The 27,525-nt window shown below is 44.8% G+C and overlaps 1 protein-coding gene across 2 annotated transcripts in view; it reads right to left on the reverse strand.

Annotated features, from left to right (window-relative positions):
* VCAM1 (vascular cell adhesion molecule 1) overlaps positions 1–24,234 on the reverse strand; it is a 75,405-nt gene extending 51,171 nt beyond the window's left edge. Inside the window, exons 1-4 of one of the 2 annotated variants that reach the window (XM_085601901.1) lie at positions 24,014–24,230; positions 23,081–23,371; positions 19,760–20,089; positions 5,990–6,253 (exon numbers count right to left, since the gene is read on the reverse strand). In XM_085601901.1, the coding sequence (XP_085458027.1) occupies positions 5,990–6,253; positions 19,760–20,089; positions 23,081–23,371; positions 24,014–24,080 (952 nt within the window). In that variant the 5' untranslated portion in view covers positions 24,081–24,230. Of the gene's footprint in view, positions 1–5,989; positions 6,254–19,759; positions 20,090–23,080; positions 23,372–24,013 lie in introns of both variants that reach the window. The other variant, XM_085601902.1, reaches the window with a different exon arrangement.
* Between the last annotated feature and the right edge of the window lie 3,291 nt (positions 24,235–27,525).

Here is a 27,525-nt window from a genome sequence, read left to right on the forward strand (position 1 = left end):
AGGCTCTAACTGCTGTTAACAGCCCGTCATGTTCCCGAAGGCCCTGCGGTGATAGGGGCCACGGGTGAGCCTGGTAAACAGCCATCTGGCTGATCGAGCTGGGCGGGGGGGGGGGGATGCACAGAGGATACATCGCCTGTGCCCCGACATTGAAAAACCAGTATTTGTTTAGATATCACATATCAAGGGGCATGGCAAATGATTTTAAGGAAAGCCCCATGAGTGTTGTAAAGATTTCACAGCGAGCCAACACAGCGAGCTCCTACTGGCGGCTGTAGCTACAGCAAAGAACGTAACCCAGTGCACATGGTGGACTCGTCAGGGTCGGATTATTCTTAATACCTGGCGAAAGGAACCTCCAGTCCCGCAAGCATTGTTCTCTGAGGGTTTATTGAATTGAACAGAATACAGCGCTCCCTGGCCGCCTTGGCAGTGCCCAGCCTGTGACAGATGTTGCAGTTCAGTGGGTGAGGGCAGGGAGGTATGGGGCATAAGGACCCTAAACAACGGCTGCTGCAGTTTAGTACAACTACTGAGAAAGTGCCAGAGACGAGCACTAACATGGCTGAGGGGGGCTTAGATGCAGCCTCCACTGGGGACCCACGTACAGGCTCAAATTCGCTATTGCAGGAATTGAGATCTGGATTCAGGGCTTTGGATAGCCGATTTGACACCTTGGAAAAGCGCTTGGACAGTCTGGGCACTAAAATAGATGTGCGTGACAAACGCCTTGACACAGTTGAAGGTAGGGTGTCTGACCTTGAAGATGGATCTGCCCAGTCTGTCAAATGTCTGGGCCGAGTTGAAAAGATCCTTAAGGAGGTAGCAATAAAAAATGAAGATTTAGAAGCGCGCAGCAGGCGCAACAACCTTCGCATACTAGGAGTCCCCGAATCGGCCAATACCGGTCTTATAGACCTATTTGTGGAAACTCTGTTGGCGGACATATTCAGAAGAGATGCCTTCACCCCTGGATTCATTATTGAATGTGCACATCCGTCCTTGGGCCTTCGCCCTAACCCAGGCTGTCCACCAAGGCCCATGATTGCGCGCCACCTAAACTTTCACAACAGGGACATTGTGCTATGCCTAGCAAGAGAGCTGGGCGCTATCACCTGGCAGGGATCTGCGTTAGCCCTGTACCCTGACTTTACAGCAATGGTGCAGGAGGCGAGGTGCAAATATAATGGTGCCATGGCAACACTTCGGAATCTGGGACTCAGAGATGGTATGTTAAACCCAGCGCCACTTCTGGTGGACGTCAAGGGCAGATCCTGAATCTTTTATTCCCCCACAGCGATTCAGGAGTTCTGTAGGGACTATAAAGGCAGTGGCAGCCAAAGGAGTAAAGACACAGTCAGGTCTTCTCCCCCTCACAGCGGCTCAGTGGCCAGTGTGGAACTTTTTTCTTCTGAATGACGCACGTGTTACGCTCCAGGTTACTTTGGCTCATTTAAGTATAGCTTCTTCTTAGGTTGAGATGGGATGTTTATTAGTCAATATAGTTAGTTGCAAAGTTGGGTCTCCGGCATGGCGTTGCCACCCCCTGCCTGTTTAGCTTGTTAAATGTATCATATGATTGTATTGTATTTTGCTTATCACCTACTTACGTTGTTGAAATGTTTGCATGATGCATGTGACTGTATATTCTATGGGGCTGTTCCCTGCGAAGGTTTGGTGAAGGGATGGGTGGGGGGTGGTGGAAGGGAAGTTCACAACTTATGGTTACATTCGTTGACATTACAGATTACTCACTGTACACTGATCAGGGCTAGCTCTGACACACAACAGCAATCACTGTTTTTTAGTATAAATGTCAGTCTTAGATAACCTATCCACATTTACTGACCTGTAGCTCATCACTTGGAATGTCAGGGGGCTTAATAACGTCCACGGCCCCTGGATTAGACGGTTTTACAGGTCACTTCTATAAGACTTACAAGGATTTGTTGGCACCACGCCTACTTGAGGTTTACAATGAGGCCCTTGAGCTTAAGGAGTTGCACCCTACTTTGCGAAAAGCGGGAATAATACTACTGCCCAAACCTGGGAAGGATCCAATAGACTGTGGGTCATACAGACCTCTTTCACTCTTAAACCTTGACTATGAAATGTTGGCCAAAATGATAGCATTAAGGCTGGCCTTGTTGCTGGACCAGATAATTTCTCGGATCCTAGTCGGGATTTGTCCCTTATAGGTTGACTGGCCTCAATTTGAGGACGTTGTTCGCAATTATACATAGAATATTGCCTGAGGTGCCGGCAGCGGTAATACTGCTTGATACTGAAAAGGCCTTCTACTCCTTGGAGTGGCCTTTCTTCCTTGCAGTGATGAGAAGGATAGGTATGCCAATAGGTTTTATTGACCTCACAGCTTTACTGTACAATGCCCCTACTTCCCGACTTCGCTTAGATGGCACATTATCACGTTCATTACGACTCTCTTGTGGCACTAGACAGGGGTGCCCACTCTCCCCATTACTTTTCAGCCTAGCTATGGACCCCCTGGTTAGGCATTTCCAAGAGCGACACATGCATATAGGACTTCAGTTTAAGACGGGCCCTCTCCTCATCTCCCTCTATGCGGATGATATTATTCTCTATGTGCGCGCCCCTCAAGAGAATCTTGAACCTCTAATTAGGGAAATTATACTTTTAGGTGGTTATTCTGGCCTGGGCATCAATCGGAGCAAATCAGAAATATTTCCCCTTACTCCATGTGCCAGGAAATGGAATTGTGAATTCCCTCTTGAGTGGTGTGTGGACTCGGCGAGATATTTGGGAATCCACATCCACAAAGACCCAGAACAAATTATTCGATTGAACTATGGCCCAGCGATGCATATATTAGAGTTACAAGTGTAAAGATGGCTATTCCTTCCCTGATTCCACCGCCCCAAGTTACTCCCCTAGTTGATGTGCTAAAAACGACACCTGCATGCTCCCAGGACTGCGGTGGAGCTACTCAGATGAGATCCTCATAACCAAGCGCATCATTACAGTTCAAATGCACCCAGCCACATGCAAGCCATGTATAGAAGACAACAAGCGGGCTCAAACACTTAACATACCCACTTGTTCACCATGTTGGCAATTTAATGTAACTGTTTGATGACAAACTGCAAATGATGTTGTTTCTGCTTGTATACTCTGTACGCATAAGAAAACTTTAATAAAAAGGTTTACAAAAAAAAATACAAGAAGAAAGATGGCTGAGACTCCCCCGCTCACTCGCGGGTCGAGTGGCGTTAATAAAAATTATTGTGCTACCGAGGTTTTTGTACCTATTGAACAACATTCCCATCCCGCTTACAAACAGTGTTTTCCTTACACTGCGCTCTCACCTTATCAGACTGGTATGGGAAGGTAAGAGACCCAGGGTCAGTTGGGACTCTATGACCATGCCCTATGACAGAGGGGTATTCGGTGTACCTAATCTTCAGGTATATTACCTGGTAGCGCAGTGCAGCTTTGCATACTCCTGGTACCATCGTGATGCTTGGATTCCTTACACTAGACCTGAAGCTGCCTTAGTTTTGCCCGCTTCCCTGAACACCGTGCTACCGCGGGGATGTCCAAGAGACTCCTGGGATATTCAAACATTGTCTATTACCATTTGGGCATGGCAGAAACTGGTTATACTCTCCTGAGATCCCAATATTAAATAACATGTGGATCCCCATTACGCAAGAGAAGATAGTACACCGCAGGCTCAAAAAATACCCAACAAGCAAAGTCGGGCACCGTTACACCGGAAGTCACGTTTTTTCTAGTACAGAAGAGGGAAGATTCAGTGAGGCAAAATTTATGGATCATTTCATCCTGAATCTGGTCCACTGTGCACTACCAGCGGAGATTGCCGAGATCTCCTAGGAGCCCATATCTTTTGGCCCATTAACCACTGTGATTACGAACCCCGGGGGTGAACACCTAATTTCTAAAATGTATTGTGCGTGCATTGCTCTAGTCCCTATCAGAGACAACAGGATCCGGGAGGCGTGGGAGCGCGATTTAGGGTATTCAATTCAGGAGTCACACTGGGCTGTCTGCGGCACACAAATCAGGGAGGTCTCCTTAAACAGTCGACACAAATTACTACACTTCAAATTTCTGTGGAGAATGTGTATGTCTCTGGAGAAAATGCACACCATTGACCCCGACAGACCGCATACCTGCTTTAAGTGTGGGGGACCACATGCTGACTTTGCACACCTTGTCTGGAACTGTGTTAAGATTGGGGTCTATTGGCGATCGGAGTGCAACAAAATAGCTAAGATGATTAATTTAGAGGTAAAATTTGCACCTGAGTCTGCACTGTTGGGTTATGTGCTTGGTTTCCCCAAGGGGGTATGCAAATTCACTGCCTTAGCTTTTTTACTCGCGAAGATGGAGATAGCTCTTAAATGGGGCTGTAGATCCTCGCCTACAGTGAAGGCCTGGCTCCACAGCCTAACATAATGCAATACGAACAGTGAGCTTTACGCTGTCACCCAGCCTCAGGTGTCTCGCCCAAAAGAAATCTGGTGTCCCCTCAAGAGTTATTTGCTTGAGATGCACGCTTCTCCCGTATCGCAACAACTTGATGGAATTGACCCCACCAGAGTGGGGTAAAATAAATAAAAGGAAAACAAAAACCCAGAATTACATGTTCTCAAATGAATGCTACCATACTGGGGTGTAGAGATGTTCTCCATTGTTAGAATGTTTAACTTGAGCAGGTCTTGATGTATGTAATTATAAACACCAGTGATGGATACAGTAAGAAGATTGAGCTGGGTCGGATAGAGGACAGGGATTGTTATGCATGTACATTATTTTTTTTGTTTTTGCAGATTACAGAAGTTCTCGTCCGAAATAAGATTATCGTTCAACTTGTAATGGACCTCCAATTGGCAGGGAACTTGAGTTGGGAGCTCCAAGAGACTAGAAAGAATGTTTCTCAGGGATAGGATGAAAACCTTGTGGTATCTGGATCTGTAATCCCGGGATTGGGTAGAATAGCGAGCAAAGCGGGGTGGTCAACAGTATAACATGGTGCGGGAGGTCAAGGAGTATGAGATTAGGAGATGACTGTGGCAGGCGCAGGTTACAAAGTTGGATATGTGAGAGGGCGGATACTGTGAAGCACAGTGTCCTGAATCCAGATTGGAAGTGTTCAATGTGTGTAGTGAGGAAGGAGGTTATCCCACTCAAAAACTGTTGGATGTTTTTTTGGGGGAAGAATGGAAGTAGAAAAACAAGGCGATAGTTAGCAGAGGAGCTAATGATTACTTTTTTAAAGGGACATAACAACCTCAGATTTAAAGCAATGAGGGTAGGTGTTTGTGATGATGGAGCCACTGACTTTGGAATTGGGGAACCAGGTTTGAGTCTCGGCATCAGCTCGACATCCTGTGATTCTGGGCAAATCGCTTAATCTCCCTGTGCCTAAGAAAGGTGAGTTTGCGCTATATAAAATGGCAAGGAAATAAAAAAATCATAAGCACAGGCTAGACTCCAAATGTTACTGGCACTTCCAACATGCGTTATGCTATTTCGAGTTTCCTTCCTTTCTGACTCTCCTGCTCTTTCTCGCACTTTTGCTAGCCTAGGGTAGGAGAACATACACTACTTCGATGGTTGGAGGGAGGGGGTAAAGCTAAACCCTTCAGGGGCATGTACTCATAGGTCCCACTCAAGGGCACCAGACAATGCATGTTGGCCAGAACTACACTGTCATTAAAAGTGAGGGTCCCAGGCACTGGTAAAAACGTACTACTATAGTTACTATACGTGAGGGTTTCTAGAAGTGACATGTGACTGAATGAACAGTGACATGCTAATAGCTGCTACGATGGGTATGTTAGAGCCACTGAACATAGGTGCTTGGGATACAGTCATTTTAAGAATCTCACAGTAAGTTCCTCTACATCACTGGGCCCTGTTTTGTCTCAGTCATCTCACCGGTTCTAAAAGTTATGGAAACATAAACCCGCCAAAAGTCATATACCTTCTACAATGACTTCCGTGCTGGTAGAGAGACTCCCCACTTCGTTGTTTGCTTCACATATGTACACTCCAGAGTCACTCATGTGAGTTCGATTGAAGGTGATGGTATCGCCTTCTCCGAGGGGCGGCCGCCCCTTCTCAGACTCTTTGGTCCACGTCATCCTTGGCAGAGGATTGCTCTTAGCGGCACAGTTGAGCGTTAGACGGTCTCCTTCTCTCACAGTGGCGGACGGAGATTCAGAGATAACCACACTCTGGGGAGCATCTTAAGAAAACAAAATGCGAGATGTGTTAGCACTAATGTTCCTATTTCAAACCGAATAGCTGACTAGATCTCCATTTAACACACAGACGTGGCCAAAATACAATACAGAGAAAGGTTGGAAGTGACATTAAATATAGTTGTAGGTTAAACAAGGGTACAATGTACATCTATTTTTGGTAATGCACAGAACTGGGGAGGGAGAAGCCATGGCGCTGAACAGGGGGAGGGAGAGAAGGGTGGGCTCGGAGGATTAGCACTGTCTGCAGCAGCAATATTGTGTACACGTCAGAGTGTGCAGCCACTCTGCCCAGTATGAACAGGAGTACAGCAGGCCCCCTAATGGCAACAGGCCACTGCTACTCTCCCTCCACAACCAGGAATCTGCAAGAGGAACACGAGATCACTGCCTACTGCCTCTGCTAAGTGTAGAGAAAAAAGGAACTGGTCCTTCCTGCTATGCTCTGGCTACCCACTGAACTAGCCTGCCGTGATGAGAAGCAGCACTGCCCCAAGAGCAGTGAGTCACAAGCAGGACAAGAAAAGAGACTCTGTACCGCAGCAAGAGACTGCCAAGAATGCACCACACACCCCTGTGAGTGGGTTATCCTTTAAAGGGGAGAGACTGTGAACCCCCGCCCAAAGCATCCCACCAAAAGGCAGCAAGCTCCACGAAAGGCACGAGGAGGGTGCGCGCCCCCAGTGGCTATCTGCTGCCACTGCAAGTAAGGAGATTGTGCCACACGCCCCCAGTGGTAAACGGACACCACTGCAAGCCAGGAAAATGGGCATGCCAAGTGCCAGAAGAGGGCGCCCTGAAGAAGGACCAAGAAGGCAAAGTCAGAGGTGTGCAGAAGCCTGAATCCAGAAACTTGATAGCAGGGGCAGATCCTCAGGAGAGAGCGACCACTGCGAAAGAAGAAGCAATGATGAATGGAAGAGGCTGCACCAGTGTGCAACCCCAGCACAGAATGGCCACTGTTGGCACAAAATTGAGTATGTCACAGGAAGTGACCGACCCTGCCAAGCATGCCTGAATGGAGGCAGGAACAGACACCACAACGGCTCAGGCTCAAGGCACTAGCATAATGTCCTTGAGCAAAGAAGAAGGAGGAAAGGTGACCCTCCATCCAGGCAGTGATGCACCAAGAGGATCCCGGAGGAAGGGAATATAACTGCGAGAGTTCTGCGCAAAGAAGAAGAGCGTGGCATGGTGCCACAATGCGAAGGAGTCGAAGAGAAGGAGAGAAGAGCTTGGCATAATGCCACAGTGCAAAAGAAAAGAGAGAAGAGCATGGCACGATGCCACATCATGGAAGAATCCAAGTGAAAAGCGTGGCAAGGTGTTACATTGCCACGTCATGAAGAAGATGAAAGAAGGGGAGAAAAGAGTGGCACAAGGCCACAGCAACAACTCGCAAAGAGAACTGGGAAAGAAGAAGAGGTGAGACAAGAGTGTGACAGACTTGTCACATGGAAGATCCTGACAACCACAGGTGTGCAGGAGGAAGTAAGAAGAGCGACAAGCGTCATCGCACCAAATAAGACGTTGTCACCTGCAGCACGGGTTGTCCAGTGATGATAGTCATCATTTACAGGTGCATAACCCTAAGTCATCTCAGGAGCATCACACCACCCGGGTGGAGCTGTATACCTGCAAATCAACCAGAGGCTAATAACACATCCCTGGCACCATAGGAGGTTGGCCACCCAGGAACTTTCTGTGAGGCCAGTAAACCCAAAGCCTGCAGAAGAAAGCATACTGGCCCATTAGACCATCCACCCTTGGTGGTGCACGAGGATTGGATGTGGGAGTTCCGCAGTGACCCCATTGCGCAGCCTACGAGAGGCCCAGCATAGCCCACACAGTCACCTAGCAATCCAGGGGCATGGGCCTCAAAGGAATTCAGGTGAAAGGGGAATCCAGAGGTGCATCTGCAGCAGCTCCATGACAGGCACCAGGAAGCATAGAGGTCGACGACAGAGACTGGTCATCCAAAGGCTACCTTATGAAAGTCCGTGCACCTGATTCTTGATGGCCAGAGCACACAGACTCTGTGACAACCACTCTTTGTGGCTCCAAGGGTGACTTGGTTGTGGTCCTGTCGGCACTTCCTCTGCAACGCCTTTGCGTGGCCTACAAGTGGCCCGCACAGTCCACACAGTCGTGTGACAGCCCGGCAAAAAGGGCCTCCAGAACACTCCTGTAAGATGGGAGTCCTAGCACGAGAGGGAAGGCTGAAACTGCTCCACCAGCAGGTACTTGGAAGCATCACAGCCTTCAAGGAGGGGTCCCATTTCATCAATGTTGTCCTCAGTCTGCAGGTTTGCCGTCCATCGGAGCCTGAGCGGGCTTCCATGCTTCATTTCTAATCGGCCTCCGGGTGGGCCAGGTCCCAGGGTCATTTGTAATTATAGGAGGGGGGTGCATGGCCCCCCTCCTGGGGCTTACTGATGTCCCAGAGGCCACCACCTCCCCATGGCTTGTTATTAAAAGAAATGCGGGGTAGGGCTTAAGGGGACCACCACCTCCCCTGGGTTTTGTGTTTAACTAATGGGAGGACCCCTGTAGCCCCAGGGGTGCCTCCGTCCAGTGGCTTAAATTTTAAATAATGCAGGTGGGGCAGTGTGGACCGCACCCACAGCCCTAGAGGCGCCACCTCCCTTGTGCTTTTATTTTAAATATTGCGGGTGTGGCCACGTAGACCCCCAAAGCCTCGGGGATGCCATCTCCCCGGGGCTAAATGAAACAATGGTGGAGGGCCACAAGGCACCCCTCGTGGAGCCATAGATGGCCCTGGGGACCGCCACCCCCCAGGGCCGGCTCCTGCTATGTCCTGGGGTACCCAGCCTCAGGACTTAGCTGTCTGCTATGGCTTGGCGGGAGCTTTACTGCTCCCGCAAGGCCATGGTAAACTGTGCTCACTTTCAGGAAGCAAGAGCATTGAAAACGCTTTCCCATGCTGAAAGCGAGCACAATTGCTTTGACAGAGCGGGAGCTCCATGTTAGCAGCTCCCTATATGTCAATGCAATGCCTGCTCCCACATGAGGCATGGAACACGGGGGCCTTGAGACTCCCCACAGTCCCCAGCAGAGTGGGCACCGTGGGTGGGACCAGGGCACCCACAAGTGAGGCCAGACCCAAGGGCATGGGCCCCTGGGACTAAATTTGGCCCGAGGAGGGTTGGCTGCTCGATCCCCTCCCTTAATGTTAAAAAATAAATTTTTAAAAATCCAAGGCCCAAGGATGGGGTCCATGGGGCCAAAATCAGTCCAAGGAGGGGAGTGGTCTCCCAATAAATAAAAAAGTAAGTCGCTGGAGGCCAAGCTCCTTCTCTCCACCACTCTGCCAACGCGCCTCCTGATGCAGTGCTGGTTGGGGGATGAAGTTCCCTGTGATGCTGAGGGTCCTTGGAGGCCAACAGATCCTCCTGTTACTTCCAGTAAGTCCCACAGAGCAGGATTGCAGAGGCCACGCCCCCATTCCTCACCAATCTGCAAACGCGCCTCCTGACGCACTGCTGGTTGGGGGATGGTGTCTCATTGGATGCTGACGGTCCTTGGGGGCCAACACGCCCTCCTGTTACCTCCAGTAAGTCCCACAGAGCACAATTGCTGAGAGTTCTTGGGAGGCCATGCACCCTTTCTCCACCCCTCTCCAAATGTGCATCCTGGTGCACTGCTGGTTGGGGATGAAGTCCTTTTGGATGCTGAGGGTTCTTTGGGTCCCAAAAGCCCTCCTGTTATCTCTAGTAAGTCCGACACAGCAGGATTCCTGAAAGCTGGTCAAAGGCCCTGCCCCCTTTCTCCCCCACTCTGCTAACTCGACTACTAGTTAAAAAAACCCATAGAAAATCACTTAAAAAACTAAAGGTTACAGGGTCGTTATAGTTAGCAAATAGAATTTAAAAAAACCTTAGAAATTCACTGAAAAAACCCCAAAGATTATAGGAACGTTATAGTTAGGCTCAGATTTCACTCATACAAAACCAGTGAAATTTGGCAGTTATAGTTACCTGGGTAACTATAATTTATGCCCCCAGAATGCACTGCTTATGACCTCACATATTACATCACTCATGACATGATCAGTGACATCACTCATGACATCACTGATGACATCTCAAAGGATATCACTAATGACATCACCGATGCTCCCTTCCCATACATATATTAAAGAAAATGGTGTCTGCCATTTTCTTTATTTTTTTTGTTTTTGCCCCAATCCTGTGGGAGTCCTGCAGGATTGCATGAAAAAACGCAGACGCTTTTTTCATTTTGGCCGAAGGGGATGTCCCTATGGGTCCCCATGAGGCCTAGGTGGGCAGGGTATCCCTAGCCAGCCCCTTATATCATTGTTTTTGAAAAAGGTTCAGGACAGGGGATTAAGTCACCGAGTCCTCTAATAACTGCCAGCAACATTTTTCTCATGTTGCTGACAGCCAGTCAGAGCGATCCTCCTGCAGAAGTCTGACTCCTGTTGGAGCAAGATGGCTTAAGGTTAAAAAAGATCCCTGCGCAAATCAGAACAATCTATTTTTAAATTGTTGCTCCTGGAGACTCTCGAGAGCCCTTCGCGGACCCCACGATTGAGATTTTCCAATATTTGTAAACCTTAATTTCTCAAAAACTACTGAACGGATTTACACCAAACCACAAAATGCGCAACCAATGAACCAAGATCTAGCTTTCTGCCAAATTTGGTGTAATTCTGTTAAGCATTTTTTGCAGGAGCGGTTGCTACAATGCGCGGGGATTTCGCTTTTTGGGGTGCCCTTGTTTTCTAGGGCCCAGCTTGACGGATTACTCCGAAACTTTCCATGCACACACTTAGCAAAACAGAGCAAACTTTTTGAAGATTCATCAAACAGTGCCAAAGGTATTAGCAACACAAAAAATGAATTTCCTATATATATATATATATATATATATATATATATATATATATATATATATATATATATATATATATATATATATGAAAAAAACTAAAGTAACTTTATAGTTAGGTTTGTCAGTCTCAATATTAATCTTTTGAACTTAAAAAGACACAGAAGTTCATCATCATCATAAAAACTGTATTTCGGACCGAAGACCACAAAAGTGCAAGTGCAATACAGTTCATACAAGCGATTAAAAACACACACTTAGCAAAACAGAGCAAACTTTTTGAAGATTCATCAAACAGTGCCAAAGGTATTAGCAACACAAAAAATGAATTTCCTATATATATATATATATATATATATATATATTACCTACTGGCGGTCGCCAGTAGGTAGTTATAGTTAGGACCACGTTTCCATAGGAAAACCTCAACATTCTATTTTGAATAACTTTGGCGCCGGTCGACGAATCCTCGCGAATTTCTCAAAATAGGTGGGGCGCTACGCTCCGCTCCTACCCTGAAAGTCTCGGGGGGATTCGTCAAGCGGGGGCTGAGATAAAAGGGGGGTCCCAAAACGCGTTTTTCCCATGCATTTTTCCATAGGACCTTTAGAACGAGCTACAGCCCGAACGGCTGAACAGAATTACTAGAAATTTGGCAGAGAGGTAGTCCCTAGGTCAAGGAAGTGCCTTTTGTAGGTTTGGTGTAAATCTGTTCAGTAGATTCTGAGAAAATAGCCTTTAAATCAATATATATATCTGAGCCCGCTTACGGTACGCTTACCGTACGCTTACGGTAAGCGTACGGTGGCGTGCGCGAGCGCGATTCTGATTGGCTCTTAGATCTTAGTAAACATTCGAATCGGCAGAAACCAGGAAGCGGCGTCCGCCATTTTGTCTACCGCACTGAGTGTTATGTATCAAACATGATGGCCAAAAACATGTTACGGGGATGTTTTGACAACTCCCTCTCACATAGTCATGTTGAGGGAGTCCCCAAACATCCCCCAAGAGCAAAAACGGCATTATTTTTTTTTCGGCAATTTCGCGGGGTACGCTTACCGTACGCTTACCGTAAGCGTACGGTAAAAAAATAAAAATAAAAAAAACACTATCCACACTTTCTCCACCCCTTGTGCAAATGGTGGCCGAAGGCCACCATTTGTGCATGGCTTATCAGAGCACAGAAATTTCCCAAAAAATTTCAACAGATTACCTATCACAAGGAAGCGCATAATATGTCCTCCATGTGCGCACGGTGCGCGAAGCGCATCGTGCGTACATGGCCCATCTAGCGTAACGTGGGCACGGCACTAACTGCGTAAAGTGGGTGCGCGGTGCGCGAAGCGCACCGCGTGCTCACTGTGCGCGCACGGTGCGCGAAGCGCACCGTGCGCGCACGGAACGAACTGCGTTAAGTGGGCGCGCACGCCACGAATGGCGTAAAGTCACTTAGCATTTAAAAAACCGTACAAATTCACTGAAAAAACCATAGGTTTCACACACGTTATAGTTAGGAATTAGCATTTAAAAAACCTTGCAAATTCACTGAAAAAACCATAGGTTTCACACATGTTATAGTTAGCGGAAATTTTACTGATAAAAAACCAATGAAATTGCCCCGTTATAGTTAGTGCTGGCAACTATAACTCACGCGACCGCAATCTTCTGCTGATGACATATGTGTCTTTATGAAAAAAAAATATTTGTAATATATGTATAGCTAAAAATGTATGGAAGAAGACATGGGCAAATAAGTGTCTAAATACAGTATTAGCATCAGCAGAGGATTGCGGTCGTGTGAGTTATAGTTGCCAGCACTAACTATAACGGGGCAATTTCATTGGTTTTTTATCAGTAAAATTTCCGCTAACTATAACATGTGTGAAACCTATGGTTTTTTCAGTGAATATATATATATATATATATATATATATATATATATATATATATATATATATATATATATATATATATGAAAAAAACTAAAGTAACTTTATAGTTAGGTTTGTCAGTCTCAATATTAATCTTTTGAACTTAAAAAGACACAGAAGTTCATCATCATCATAAAAACTGTATTTCGGACCGAAGACCACAAAAGTGCAAGTGCAATACAGTTCATACAAGCGATTAAAAACAGACTGAATGCATTATTAGCTTAATAAAAAAAATCCTTCAAACCATAATCTAAAATTAATCAGAAAGATGTGTTAAACATAGGTGCGCCTAGAAATCCAAGCCATCAAAAGCCAATGCCTATTCCAAAGTGGGCAAGATGGCCCACTATGCTGCCTTAATACTAGAGTTGCATTATGCTCAAAGCTGATTAGGAATTGTCAATAAAACATGGACCAATAAACTATTAAACCAATAAAAAGACTCAGAAATTCACCAGTTATAGTTAACAGTAGTAACTATAACTTGCACCTCCGCCATGCACTGCTTCTGACCTCACATATGACATCACTCATGACATCTTCTATGACATCATATACGACATCACTGATAACATCTCAAATGACATCATCAATGACATCATGGAATCTTTACTTTCCTGCACATTGCTCTATAAATTACTATGGCAAAAAAGGCCTGACAGTAAGTACAAAATACCTAAGTAGAATATCAGGCATCATTAGTGCCATCACAGATACAACTCCCTTAGGTGTAGAAAGCAAGCATTATGTGCAACATTCACCCCATACCATACACTTTACAGGTAGCATAGTTCCCATTAACAATCAACCACATATATATGGGAAGCCCTCATGGACTATGGTGTTCAATCTGTATACATCTGTTCACAGAAAGCAAAGTTTCTAAAAAATAGTGAATGCCAGATCCAAAACAAATGCCCTACTATGAACAGTTGTTACCTGCATCAAACCCCTGACACTCAGTGAACCTATATTGAGAAATGAAGTTATCAGTAGAGAACTGGGTAGTCTAACCAGTATCTACTCTATGGAGAGAGTTTATACTAAACCACACTTTGCAAACCCCAAGAGTATTAAAGATAATATACAAATGATAGTGTACACTCTATGCAACAGTTATAAAAAATATACTATTTGCAAAAAGTATCCAAGATCTGAAAGTGCTAAAGATCATACTAACTGCACCCTCTCATATGTTGGTGAAAACTATACAGATATCCCATATTCTGAATCAAAATAAGCACATGCACATAGATTAGCACACAGGCTTCTTTGTTCAGTATTCAATTCAATTCAATTGTTTTTAAATAGCACATAGCTACATAATGAATCAATTAACTTAAGTCAATTTTTCAGAAAAAATGTGTTTTTAAAATTTTCTAAAACATACTTCTGACTGATGACTTCTAAGAAGGTTGGAAAGGCGTTCCAAAGGCACAGATACAAGGTGCACAAAGGAGCAGCCTCGGTTTCACACACTTTTGATCTTGGCACCAGCCAGATTCTATGATTAGTAGATCTCAGAGACCTACCCGGAACACACAGGTGAGTAAGTTCCTGATGATGAGTGGGACTTTGCTTGGATGGCCCGATGTGCAATGCATAGAGCCTTAAAGTGAATTCTCCTTTGGACTGGCAGCCAATGCAGGGCTGATAGACCAGATCGTGTGATTGGTGCTGGGGTATTTTGAGCAGAATTCTCACAGTGGTTTTAGCACTTGGAGACTTTTTATCTCATATTTAGGACTCCCTAGAGAGATGGAGCTACCATAACCTAGCAGTGAATTTATTAAGCACTGTACCACTACCCTCCTTGTGGATGCTGGTACCATCTGTAAGATTTTCCTGAGAGATCTCAGGATGCCAAAACAGGACCCGGACAATTTTTTGGCCTGAGTCTCCATCATGAGCATGTCGTCTATCCAGACGCCTATAATTTTTATTACTTTGGCTGGCCGTGGTAGCTCATCTAGTTGTTCTGGCCAGGACAGTTCCAGACACCTTGAGCTATCGTTAACTACCACCAGTACCTCCATTTTGTCACCTTTAAGTTTCAGACTGTTTGCAGACATCCAGTCTGTGACCTCCCTAAGACAAGAGTTTAGTTGGGTGGAGGTTTGGCTAACATTGGGTGTAAGGGCCAAGATGATCTGAGTGTCATTTGCATACGACACTAATGCGAGACCATGAGACCGTACAATTTCTGCTAAAGGGAGGACATACCTATTAAAAAGTATAGGCCCAATGAGGATCCCTGTAGGACTACACACTGCAGAGAGTGAACAGATTAAATAAATGGACCTTTGAACGCTCAAAAGATCCTATTCCTCAAGAAGGTTTTCAGCTGCTTGATGGCATCCCCAGTAATGAAAACTTCCATCATGCTCAGGATAAGCATGGAGAGCCATACCGTGTCAAAAGAAGCATTTAGATCCAGCATTATCATTGCTGCTGAACCAACCACCTTCATCTAGACTAGAGTGGAGTTCCTCGGTGGCTACCAGTAGTGCAGTCTTTGTACTGCAACCCAGTCTGGGTGGGGTGGAGGACGTCATGGGTCTCCAAGAAGCAGGACCGATGTATATTAACATGCTTTTCTAGTAATTTACTCACTACCGGAAGAAGGGAGAAGGGTCTGTAACTGTCTGCCAAGTTGGGATTCACTGTAATATTTTCAGAAGTGGCTCAACTATTGTGTGTTTCCATGTTTGGCAAATAAGGCCGGTATTGAGTGAGTGGTTAAGAATATCCATAAGGAAGGATAATAAAGAATTGCCACCTTGACTGAAAATATCAGGAGGTGCCAGGTCCAAAGAAAATCCTGATTTAATTTCCATTTGAGTGTAGCCCTAGTTTCCCGATTCAGAGCGGGGAAATCTGACAGGATGGGACCAAACCTCTGCATTCCTAGAGTACTGACTTTAGGTATAATAGCTGGAGGTTGAAGATCCAAATTTGTTTTATATTTTGTTAATAAAAAAGCTAGCGAGCATATTGCACCGTTCGCTTGAAGGCGGGGGCCCATGGAAAATGAAGGAAGAGTCATGAGGTTATTGAGTACCTTAAATATTTCCTTAGAGGAATTGGGGTAGTCTTTATATTCTCCTCGAGGTAAGCAATTCTGGCCTGCCTTACAGCTTTTTTGTAGAAATTGTCATATTGTTACAATTCTTTCTAATAACTCAAGGCTACTTACAAAATTGTGTATCAACTATCTTGAATAATTCTCCTGTTGACAACTTTTTCAACAGAACAAAAATACTTGTGTGGAACATAATGAACACAAGTCAACTGTCACCTGCACACAGAGATACTCTTGAATACAAATATCTGTAACATGTACAATACCTCTACCCACCTATGGGGCATTAGGAGCACATGTGTTTTGCAAACACTTACACTCATTAGCTGGCCCAAGCTGTCCAAAATTAGCCAGAAAAGTGATATGGTAGTTACCCACCACTATGTAAACTAGAAAAACAAACTAACGCACTCATTGGATAATGTCATCAGTGATGTCATCAAACATATCTTTTTATCACATATAACTTTAACGCTACTTCAACCTTTGGGTTTTTTCAGTGCATTTCTGTGGTTTTTTAACATAAAGTAATATTTTATTACCATACGCAGAGCCAACCCCCCACACCGGTGTGCGTGGTAGGGTGTGGGGAGCGCCTGATCTCTTCACTGAGATCTCGCTCTGGAACGACGGGCGGCATAGTAGGGTGTAGAGAGATACTGACCTCTCTGCTAAGACCTTTCTCTAGGATAAAGAGTGTGTATAGTAATGTGTGTGGAGGGACTAGCCTCTCTGCTGACAGCTTTTCCCAGGGCATCGAGTGTATGTAGTAGGGTATAAAAATGGAGTAACCAATCCACTAACACCCCTCCACAGTGAGATAAGCATAAGTAGTAGTGTGTGGGGAGGGACTAGTCTATCCGCTGAGACCCCTTTCTCGGACGACGGGTGTGCATAGTAGGGAATGAAGAGGGACTGGCCGCTCCTTTCACACCTCTCTCTTAAAGATGGGTGTGCATAGTCGGGTGAGTAAAGGAACTGGCCTCTCCATTGAGACCTCTCTCTCCGATGGGATGACAGATATGCATAGTAGGGTGAGCAGAGAAAGTACCCTCTCTAATGAGACCCATCTCTTGATTGACCAGTGTGCATAGTAGTGTGTGTAGGGGAACTGGCATCTCCGCTGAGACCTCTCTCTGAAATGACGGGTGTGCGTGGTTGAGATTTGCGAAAGTACCCTCTCCACTGAGACCTAACTTTTGGATGACAGGTGTGCATAGTAGGGTGTGGGGAGGTACTGGCCTGTCCTCTGAGACCTCTGTTTCGGATGACGGGTGTGCGTAGTAGGGTGTGTGGAGACACTGGCCTCTTCACTGAGACCCCTCTATTGTATGATGGCTGTATGTAGTAGGGTGTGGTGAGAGTCTTAACTCTACTTGCAACTCTTCCCAAGCCAATAGGTGTGAACAGTAGACTCTGATAAACACAATTTCCAATCAGACTCCTTCCTAAAGTAACAAGTGTGCATACCAGAATGTATTCAAAGATCACATACTCCTTCCTATTCTTCACGATTCTGCAAGAGTCTTACTGGATCGTAAAAATGTTTAAAAAAAGAATTAACCTTCTACTCATCACAGTACTTATGTCTTTCAAACTTCCTCTCAATAACAAGGATCACAATACGCATTTCTACTAGTAGTGTATTAAGAACTCACCTACTCCATTTTACCATGCACGATCCCACAAGTGTCCAGTGAGATCGTAAGCTTTTTTTTTTATAACAATATACATATATTTTTATCACAGTAATTATGCCTTAGAGACCTCCTCTCCAAATCTAGAGAGACAGGATGCGTTCCTGCTATTCCCATTTATAGCTTTTTACCTTCATTCCCACAACACCTGCAATTTTTCACAGTAAACAGTAATGGTGGCCATTTCATTTCCAAAATTCGAACAGCCAGCCAATCAGACCACTTGTGGATCTCGTATGAGGCACTCGCTCCTGTGAGAGTGTGAAGGCTCAATGAAAAAACGTGCCTCTTAACCAATCACAGGGCTCCATTTTTTAATTAGCGCTCTCACTGGACACTTGCAAGACTCTCGCACACCCAACGGCCAAAATCTACAATTATTTTTTACCCAAATGCCAAAATCTACAATTATTTTTATCCTACATTTCTCAAAAACTACTGAAAGGATTTACATCAAATCACAAAAAGCCCAATCAATGGACCAAGATCTAGCTTTCGTCCAAATTTAGTGTAATTGCGTTCAGCAGTTTTTACTGTAGCCCACCTTAAAGAAATCTATGGAAAATGCAAGGGAATTTTGCATTTTGGGACCCCATTTTTTGCTCGGCCCCCGCCTGACGGATATGGAGCTGAGGTGGAAAAACTTTTTGCTTTTTGGAACGTTTTATGACGATTCGCCAAAGTTATTAGTAAAGCAAAAAACACTCTTTCTATGAAAAAGCTACCTTTTACATACTTATCTCCCATTACTTATTCCGTCCCCGAACCATAAAATTGCCCTTTATCACTACCCACCCCTGAATCCTAAAATCACCCTTACCTCCCTTTATCTCTACCCACCTCTAAATGCTAAAATTACACTTACCTCCCTTTACCTCTACCCACCCATGAACTCTAAAACTACCCTTCCTCTCTTTACCTATACCCACCATTAAACCCTAAAATCACCCTTACCTCGCTTTATCTCTACCCACCCCATAAACCGTAAAATTAACCTACCCTCCATTTACCTCTAGTCACCCCTAAACCCTAAAATCACCCTTATCTACTTTTACGCACCCCTAAACCCTATAGACACCCTCATCCCCTCTACATCTACCCACCCGTAAACCCTAAAATCACTCCTACCTCCCTTCACCTCTCTCCACCCAAATCACTAAAACCACCCTTTCCTCCCTTCACCTTTAACCACTTTGTAACCCTAAATCCACCCTTGCCTTGATTTACCTCTACCCACCCCACCCCAAACCATACAACTACCATTACCTCCCTTTACACACACCTAAATCACTTTTTTTTTTAAATAACATAAAAAGTATGCATGTTATAGTACTGCACAGTAAAGTTAGAAATACTTCACTGCGTGGTACTTACCTGTGTGGTAAAGGCACGCATGGTAAAGGATGCGTGGTAAAGGCTGTTTCTCAGTAATGACAAACGCCTATTTACCCCTGATACAAGCAAATATTGAGCTTTGATGTGACACGGTGTTTCAGATTGCAGTACTATTCATCACAGACAAGAACCGGATACGATAATGTTATGATACATTTATATAGCAGAACTTTTGAAATTTGGCATTAGCATGTGCTCTTCCTTTTAATAATGAAACCACATTACCAAGAAACTCTTACTCCAATCATATTATAATGATGCTTGTCAACATTGCCTTTTTCATTTCAGAGAAACCACCCACTCCCGCTCCCTTTCACCCCACTCCCTACATTCAAATTTTCTTGGTCATTATATCAAGATTATAGGTAGAGAAGTTCACAGAATGCTTTGTATGCAGAAAATACACTTCAGTCAATGCTCTAACTATTATTTGGGGGGGTCACAGAAGATTCCATTTTGGTGGATAAGATTTTGGCAACTGACTTGCAAAACAAGTTAAAATCTACTTACAGTTCACATTGAGCGTCATTGAGCGTTGCCTTTTCTTTGGTTTCATTTCCATACGTGGGTCTTTAAAAGACATTTGTGCCTGACACAAAACTTCTGTGCCATCATCTTCCACGGAAGGAGTAAATTGGTGCTCCAGCCTCAAAGTAGTTGTTGTGTCTTCCACAGAGTCATCTATATCTTTGTCGGTCGTTTTCTCCACCTCCTGGCTATTCCTTATGAGCCGCAAAGTACAGAGTTGAGAAGGAAAGACATCTCTGACTTCACAGGTGAGGACAGCAGGTACCCCGGCCAGAAGCGGGGTGCTGGAAATCACTGGATCACTGGAAAAGGCTGCAGCCAGAGTCAGGGAAACCAACAACAATACATGAATGGGCATTCTTTTGAAGTGTTATTGCATGAAAAATATAACACTGGCCAATTGAAAATACATCAGTGGGCATTCTTTTGGAGAGCAACATCAATGGACATTCATTTGGAGAGTAACATGAATGGACATTCTTTTGTAGCGTAACATGAATGGAAATTCTTTTGGAGAGTAAGATGAATGGACATTCTTTTGGAGAGTGGCTACATGAAAGGTATAACATGGCCAATTGAAAACACAACATAAATGGACATTCTTTTGGGAGAGTAACATGAATGGACATTCTGTTGGAGAGAAACATTGACATTCTTTTGGAGAGAAACATAAATGAACATTATTTTTGAGGGCAACATGAATGGACATTGTTTGGGAGTGTAACACGAATGAACATTCTTTGGAGAGTAACATCAATTGCCATTCTCTTGGAGAGCAACACCAATGGACATTCTTTTGAAGAGTAACATGAATGGATTTTTTGGGATAGTAACATCAATGGACATTATTTTGGAGAGTGGCTACATGAAAGATACAACATGGCCAATTGAAAACACAACATGAATGGACATTCTTTTAGAGAATAACATAAATGGACATTCTTTTGGAGAGCAACATGAATGGACATTCTTTTGTATAGTAACATGAATAGACATTCTTCTGGAGTGTAACATGAATGGACATTCTTTTGGAGAGTGGCTGCATGAACGATAAAACCCTGGCCAATCGAAATCCACATCAATGGACATTCTTTTGGAAGGCAACATCAATGGACATTATTTTGGAGAGTGGCAGCATGAAAGATATAACATGGCCAATTGAAAACACAACATCAATGGGAATTCTCTTGGAGAGTAACATTAACAGGCATTCTTTTGGAGAGCAACATAAATGGACATTGTTTGGAGAGTAACATGCATGGACATTCTTTTGGAGAGCGACATGCATGGACATTCTTTTGGAGTGCAACATGCATGGACATTCTTTTGGAGAGCGACATGCGTGGACATTCTTTTGGAGTGCAACATGCATGGACATTCTTTTGGAGAGCGACATGCATGGACATTCTTTTGGAGAGCGACATGCATGGACATTCTTTTGGAGAGTGACATGCATGGACATTCTTGTGGACAGCAACATGCAGGGAAATTATTTTGGAGAGCAACATGCATGGACATTCTTTTGGAGAGCGACATGTATGGACATTCTTTTGGAGTGCAACATGCATGGACATTCTTTAGGAGAGTGACATGCATGGACATTCGTGTGGACAGCAACATGCAGGGAAATTCTTTTGGAGTGCAACACGCATGGACATTCTTTTGGAGAGCAACATGCAGGGAAATTCTTTTAGAGTGCAACAAGCATGGACATTATTTTGGAGAGTGACATGCATGGACATTCTTTTGGAGAGCGGCATGCATGGACATTCTTTTGGAGAGTGACATGCATGGACATTCTTTTGGAGAGTGACATGCATGGACATTCTTGTGGACAGCAACATGCAGGGAAATTCTTTTGGAGTGCAACACGCATGGACATTCTTTTAGAGAGCAACATGCAGGGAAATTCTTTTGGAGTGCAACACGCATGGACAATTTTTTGGAGAGCAACATGCAGGGAAATTCTTTTGGAGAGCAACATGAATGGACATTATTTTGAGCGTGATTGCATGAAAGATCTAACACTGGCCAACTGAAAATGAGGATAACGGATCATACTAATACTTGGGTTCTCAGTTATAATATATCACAAGATGAATAGACGTTGTGTAGGAGAGTGAACAATGGCTGCATGTAATAAACTGGCGCTTTCACAATAATGTGTTTGTGTGTTATCTTTTGGTACAGTAAATTATATTGGTAAATGCTACTTTGTGAACTTTGTTGCCTCTGTCAAAATGCAACAATTCATCCTGGCATCACTTTTGCTTTTTAATAAGAAAAAGTCTGTAAGTGCAAATATTGTGGGCATGCTTCTGCATGAGCGCCCCCACCAAACTGGCACTGGTAGGTGGCAGAGAAAGATGTGTTGAGGCTGCAACCTTTTTAAAGATTCCTCCCGACTAACCACCCAATGTATGCCATGTGTCATTTTGACCATGTTCGTATTGTAATTTTATTATTTTAACTGTACAGGACCAGTGCATCACACAGAACACCGCTCAGACATGCCATAAAAAACTGCCCTGGGCCCTCAGCAGCACTCAAAGCGACCACAGCCCTTTATGGCATGAGACAGAACTCTGCAGAAGCAAACGACGCATGCAGACATGCCACACGGATGGGAGTCAACCTGGTCGCAACAGCACTTACAATAACCTACATGAATTTCCAACACCTTATCCAACGAAGCTCACATACACAGTCCACCATACACAGTCAATATACTACTTAGGTATCGGTGTACTGACAACAGAATTCACCCATCCAATCACCACATACCACTTACACAACCGCCCACCACTAACCAGAATTCATACCTATTTGCATTTACTTCACACACATACAAAATCACTGGTCAGTGCAGGAGTCAAATAACATAGATGACAACGAATCACTCTGCCAGACTTGTAGCAAAATCTCACCCGACGGTAGAACATCTAATTGTCAACATCAAATATTCCCACGATAACAATTACTGCATTTCACAACGGGTTCACTTCTGTGATGGAATTTTCAAAACCTGGGCATGAATTTACTAACAGCAATGCCATCGCACGGCTATACGACTAGCAGAATGAGTGCCTTATAGAGGCATATAACATTATAACATAATATGGAAACCTTAAAATCATCAGCAGCGCTACCAGACCACTGCTCCCCGATCAAACGGCCATTGCCCCACTAAAAACCAGGGATAGTCAGAATGTGTCAAGCTCATAAAAACAGGATGCTGGCAGACTGGGCGCTATACACAGGCGTCTAGCATATTTACTTCAATGTCTTCACAATCCTACTCACAGTACACGTCCACGTCGGTTTTGGTTTGGCGCTTCCCAGTCTCCGACCCACAGGAGGCGAGGCATATGTGCCTCTGAGCATTATCGAAGCCAACGGGGGCCACGGTGAGGGTGGACTGGCGCTCCACTGTGCTGATGGCCCCGCCGAGGGACGAGTCTCCGGCCCCCCTCCAGACGAAGGATACGGGCTTGTCGGCCTCGCAGTCGGTCACCGTGCAGACCAACACCAGCGTCCCTCCACGAGGGACAGCAACCCAGCTCTTCGGCAGTAACGTGGCCTTAAAACCCTCCGCTAAAAGCACAAAAAAGGACAGAAGACTTAATGCACAAGGCAATTTGTCTTGCAAGTTTTTTTAAATCTCTGTTTAAAATACAAATAAAACGGAACACTAACCGGAAAACATAAAGGAAAGGGGTGATGCAACCCAATGCAAAATACAAAAAATAACAATATCCAGGTACGTGAAAAGTAAAACATGAGCTCATTAATCGCATCATTAAAATGTCTTAAATATTCCTTTGTAGCCTTTCATGATTTTTCCAAGATAACACAACATTCTCCTATGTGGTGAGCAACAATACCAGCTCCTTATCCTCTTGAACAGAGAAACTAACAGCAGCTTTTAAGAGTTGAACGTTTACTGATCATTACATAGTAAACCAACCTGCTGAAGCTCACACAAAATGCCCATAGGGAGCCAGGACTTTAACCCTACATTCTTAGAGAACAGTGCTCAGCCCACTAAGAGTTCATTCCAGCGAAGAATGTAAAGGACACATTTTGCTTCAGCGTGGTTTTAAAGGGTTAATATGATGTTAAGGAATTAGCACCACACCAGGCTGTACATAAAGAAGTAAGTCATGATTCTATCAATAAGGGCGTCTGATCAGAAACTAACTTAAATGTGTGCCTGTTTAAAATACCCAAACTCACCGCTTAGTATTCCGTGCAGGAACACGTAGAGAGCTAAAGATGCCCTTGGTATCCGAGCAACCCTCATGTTCTTGACAAGGGAAGGCGCACGGAGCCGGGAGTCGGTAACCAGGGGCGTGGAGTGCGCGAGGTGACCAGACTGCGAGTGAAGAGAAGAGCGCTCGCGCCTTATGAAGGGCCTGGGAGACGGAATACGGGAAATCCCGGCGACCCGCGGGGAAACTCAAACTAGTCCACACAAAAAGTAAAAGTACACAAGAGAGAACCTAGGAAAACCAGGGCTATAAATAGATGCATGGATCTCGAGGCTGTCAGCGCCCTCTGTTGTACCCGAGGCTAAAAGTCCCTCCCTTCTAAAAAAAATATAACTTCTGGCGCTATTTATCGAAACAATGAGCCAGATTCAATCAAAGACACAAGCATTGCGTTGCCAATACTATTGGCTCTGGCTTGCATTTTGAGCCTTGACTAAAATATTAGCAAGCATTGGCAAATACAATAGATCCCCCTTTGGGAGCGACTGGCTTTGCCAATGGTTCTAACCATGCAGTACATCACCGATGCTGAGCGGCATGGCTATGAAAAACAAAAAAAATAATTGCGGCCAGCAATGTCATTTTGTAGGCACGCACCACAAGCATGTGCACAACTACAAAATGAGGTACACTTTTTTTAGGTCTAGCCTGAGCCAGCACATGTGCTGCACTGGCGAGACATTTAGTAAGTGGGCTTTTAAAAGTCCGACCACACGCTTTTGCTGGCCTCAAGCTTGTGGTTATGTGCGCGGTTACGCGCAGAGCCGCCATCTGGCTTTCTGTCATTGTTCATTAAGCCTTACCACCCTTACAGCGCACAAATCACTTTTATTTCTATGCTCCTCCACCCCCTGCTCTCTGCTCTCACTACACCCTCCCTTCTTGTCAGTTACTGGGCTACAGCTTGTTCTCTTTCCTTCTATGCTTCTCCACCCCCTGCTCTCTGCTCTCACTAACCCCTCCCTTCTACTAACCCCTCCCTTCTCCCCTTCCCTCCTCGTTAGTTACCGGGCTACAGCTTGTTCTCTTTCCTTCTACCTTTTCTGCTTTTTTAAAATTTATTTACCCAGGTGTTTTAGTGCTTGTTTAGTGGCTATGTGCGTGTGTGCCTTTATTTTTTGCTCTCTGCTTGACCATTACTGAGAGCATAGCTGGAAATAAGCATTTAGCTGCCGGCATCCGTGATATTGCTGCACCATCCGTGACAGAGTGGTTTTACGTTTCCTACAAACCGACTGAAGCTCTCACTGCTGCTGCTCTTATAGTGCTGTTTTCTACGTTTTACCAATACGCTTTTTCAATACAAAAGTCTTAAACCAATGATTTTAGTTTGTAATCTCTGAGGGGCTCCTTAACCCCTTTGTAAACGTGGTCCTCCACCAATCTCTGACCTAATCTGTAGGCTTTCAGCCATTCGCATGCTCTGGCAAGTGGAGGTTGAACCACTGGACTTTGGCTCAAAGCATCAGGGAAAGGATGATCATCTGAGAAATTAAAAATGCTTCCCGGCGGGAAATCGGTTTTATAAACTACTTAAAGACGCAGAATATAGTGGGATACGACACCTATCTGCTCATTACATCCCAGTACAGTCAGATTTTTATTATTTTCCACTATAATCCACAATACTAAAAACAGTGCACAGAACATGCTGAATAGCTGGGTATCTATGTGCTTAATGTGGCATGGACCACAAAGAAAAACCATACCCAAAATACGAACGAATACTTCATATACACATACACAACAGCAACACTCAGCACCACCACAGCGTCACTCAAGTTCACAACAATATCGCTCAGGGCCACAACAACATCACTCAGCGCCACTACAGCATCACTCTACGCCACCACAGCAACACTCAGCACCACCACAGCATCAGTCAGCACCACCACAGCTTCACTCAGCGACACCACATCATCACTCAAGGCCAACACTGCATCACTCAACAACATGACAGTATCACTCAGCACCACCACAGCATCACTCAGCACCACCACAGCATCACTCAGCACCACCACAGCATCACTTAGGGACACAACAATATCACTCAGCGCAACCACAGCATCAATCAGCACCACCACAGCATCACTCAGCACCACCAAAGCATCACTCAAATCCACCACAGCATCACTCAGCAGCACCACAGCATCAGTCAGCACCACCACATCATCACTCAGCACCACCACAGTATCACTCAGGGCCACCACAGCATCACTCAGGGCCAACACAGCTTCACTCAACGCCACCACAGCATAACTCAGGGCCAGCACATCATCACTCAACAACACCACAGCATCACTCAGTGCTTCTTACACTTTTTAATTACAACTTCTCAGCATACTGCACAGCAGCCACACTTCTCTACAGCACAGCTTAGTAACATTGCAAGAGTCAATAGCTCTACCTAAACACTTATAAGGCCCCCCAATGCATAGCCAATAGGTGTCGCCTTTGGGACATTATAAATGTTTAGTTATCCAGCACAATATCCTTCATTAAACAACATCAAGTATTGCATGGCTATTCACTTATAAGGTCCCAAAAGCGAGACCTATTGGCTATGCCAATGCTTATTTGTTTGGTAATTCGAATTATATTGTTAAACAAAAAGAAAAGTGGTGTGTGTGTGGGGGAGGCAACATGCGGAGGAAGAAGCATCACGTTGGGGGCAACAGCGAGGGAGGGTAGGCAACCTAGAAAGTGGAAGCAATAGGAGGGGCTGCATGAAGTAACACAGGGGGCGTGGGTGGTGGGGAAGAAACATGAAGGGTGCGAGGAAGTAACATGAGGAGGGGTAGCAACAGTAGATAAAGAGAAATGTTTGGGAAGCAAACAAATGAGAGAGCGGAGGTGGGGAGAAGTGCACAGGTGTAAAAGGAACGCTGGGGGTGGGATAAGCAGATGAGGGCAGGTGGACGCACATGAGCAGCCAGTGCAATGGAGGGAGAGACGTACACGGGGAAGACAGCAGGAAAACACATACGCTCTCATAGAGTGCTCAAATAAAGAGATAAAAGTAGCGCCTGATAACTGAGCAGTAGAACGATAAAAGTAATGGGGTCCTTGCTCCAGAGGAGGAACAAACCAAAGATTAGAGGAAGGGAAGCCACACTCGGTAGCAAATTAGATGCAAGCAAATGAGAGTGACAACAAAGCCAACAAAGCCAACCTCTGGCATGCAATGGGCAGGCTCTAAGTCCATTGTAAACACACAAAATGTCTCGCAACAGACAGCAAATGCGCTGTCTTAGGCAAGCCTTAAATTAGCCTGCAGCAGTGCAAAAAGCAAAAATAGATTATTTTCTGTGTACAGTGCATCCATGCGATAAAGAAGTTAGGGCCTTATGTACAAAGTTATTTTGAGGTTGCAAAGGCTCCAATTTGCAAATCTGGAGCCTTTGAGACTCCAAAATAGCTTCCAGCTAGATATCTCTGGGAATGCCAAGTCAAATAGCTTGATGATATACGCTCTGA

The sequence above is a fragment of the Triturus cristatus genome, chromosome 4_2 (genome assembly GCF_964204655.1).
Source record: "Triturus cristatus chromosome 4_2, aTriCri1.1, whole genome shotgun sequence".
Lineage (NCBI taxonomy): Eukaryota > Metazoa > Chordata > Amphibia > Caudata > Salamandridae > Triturus > Triturus cristatus.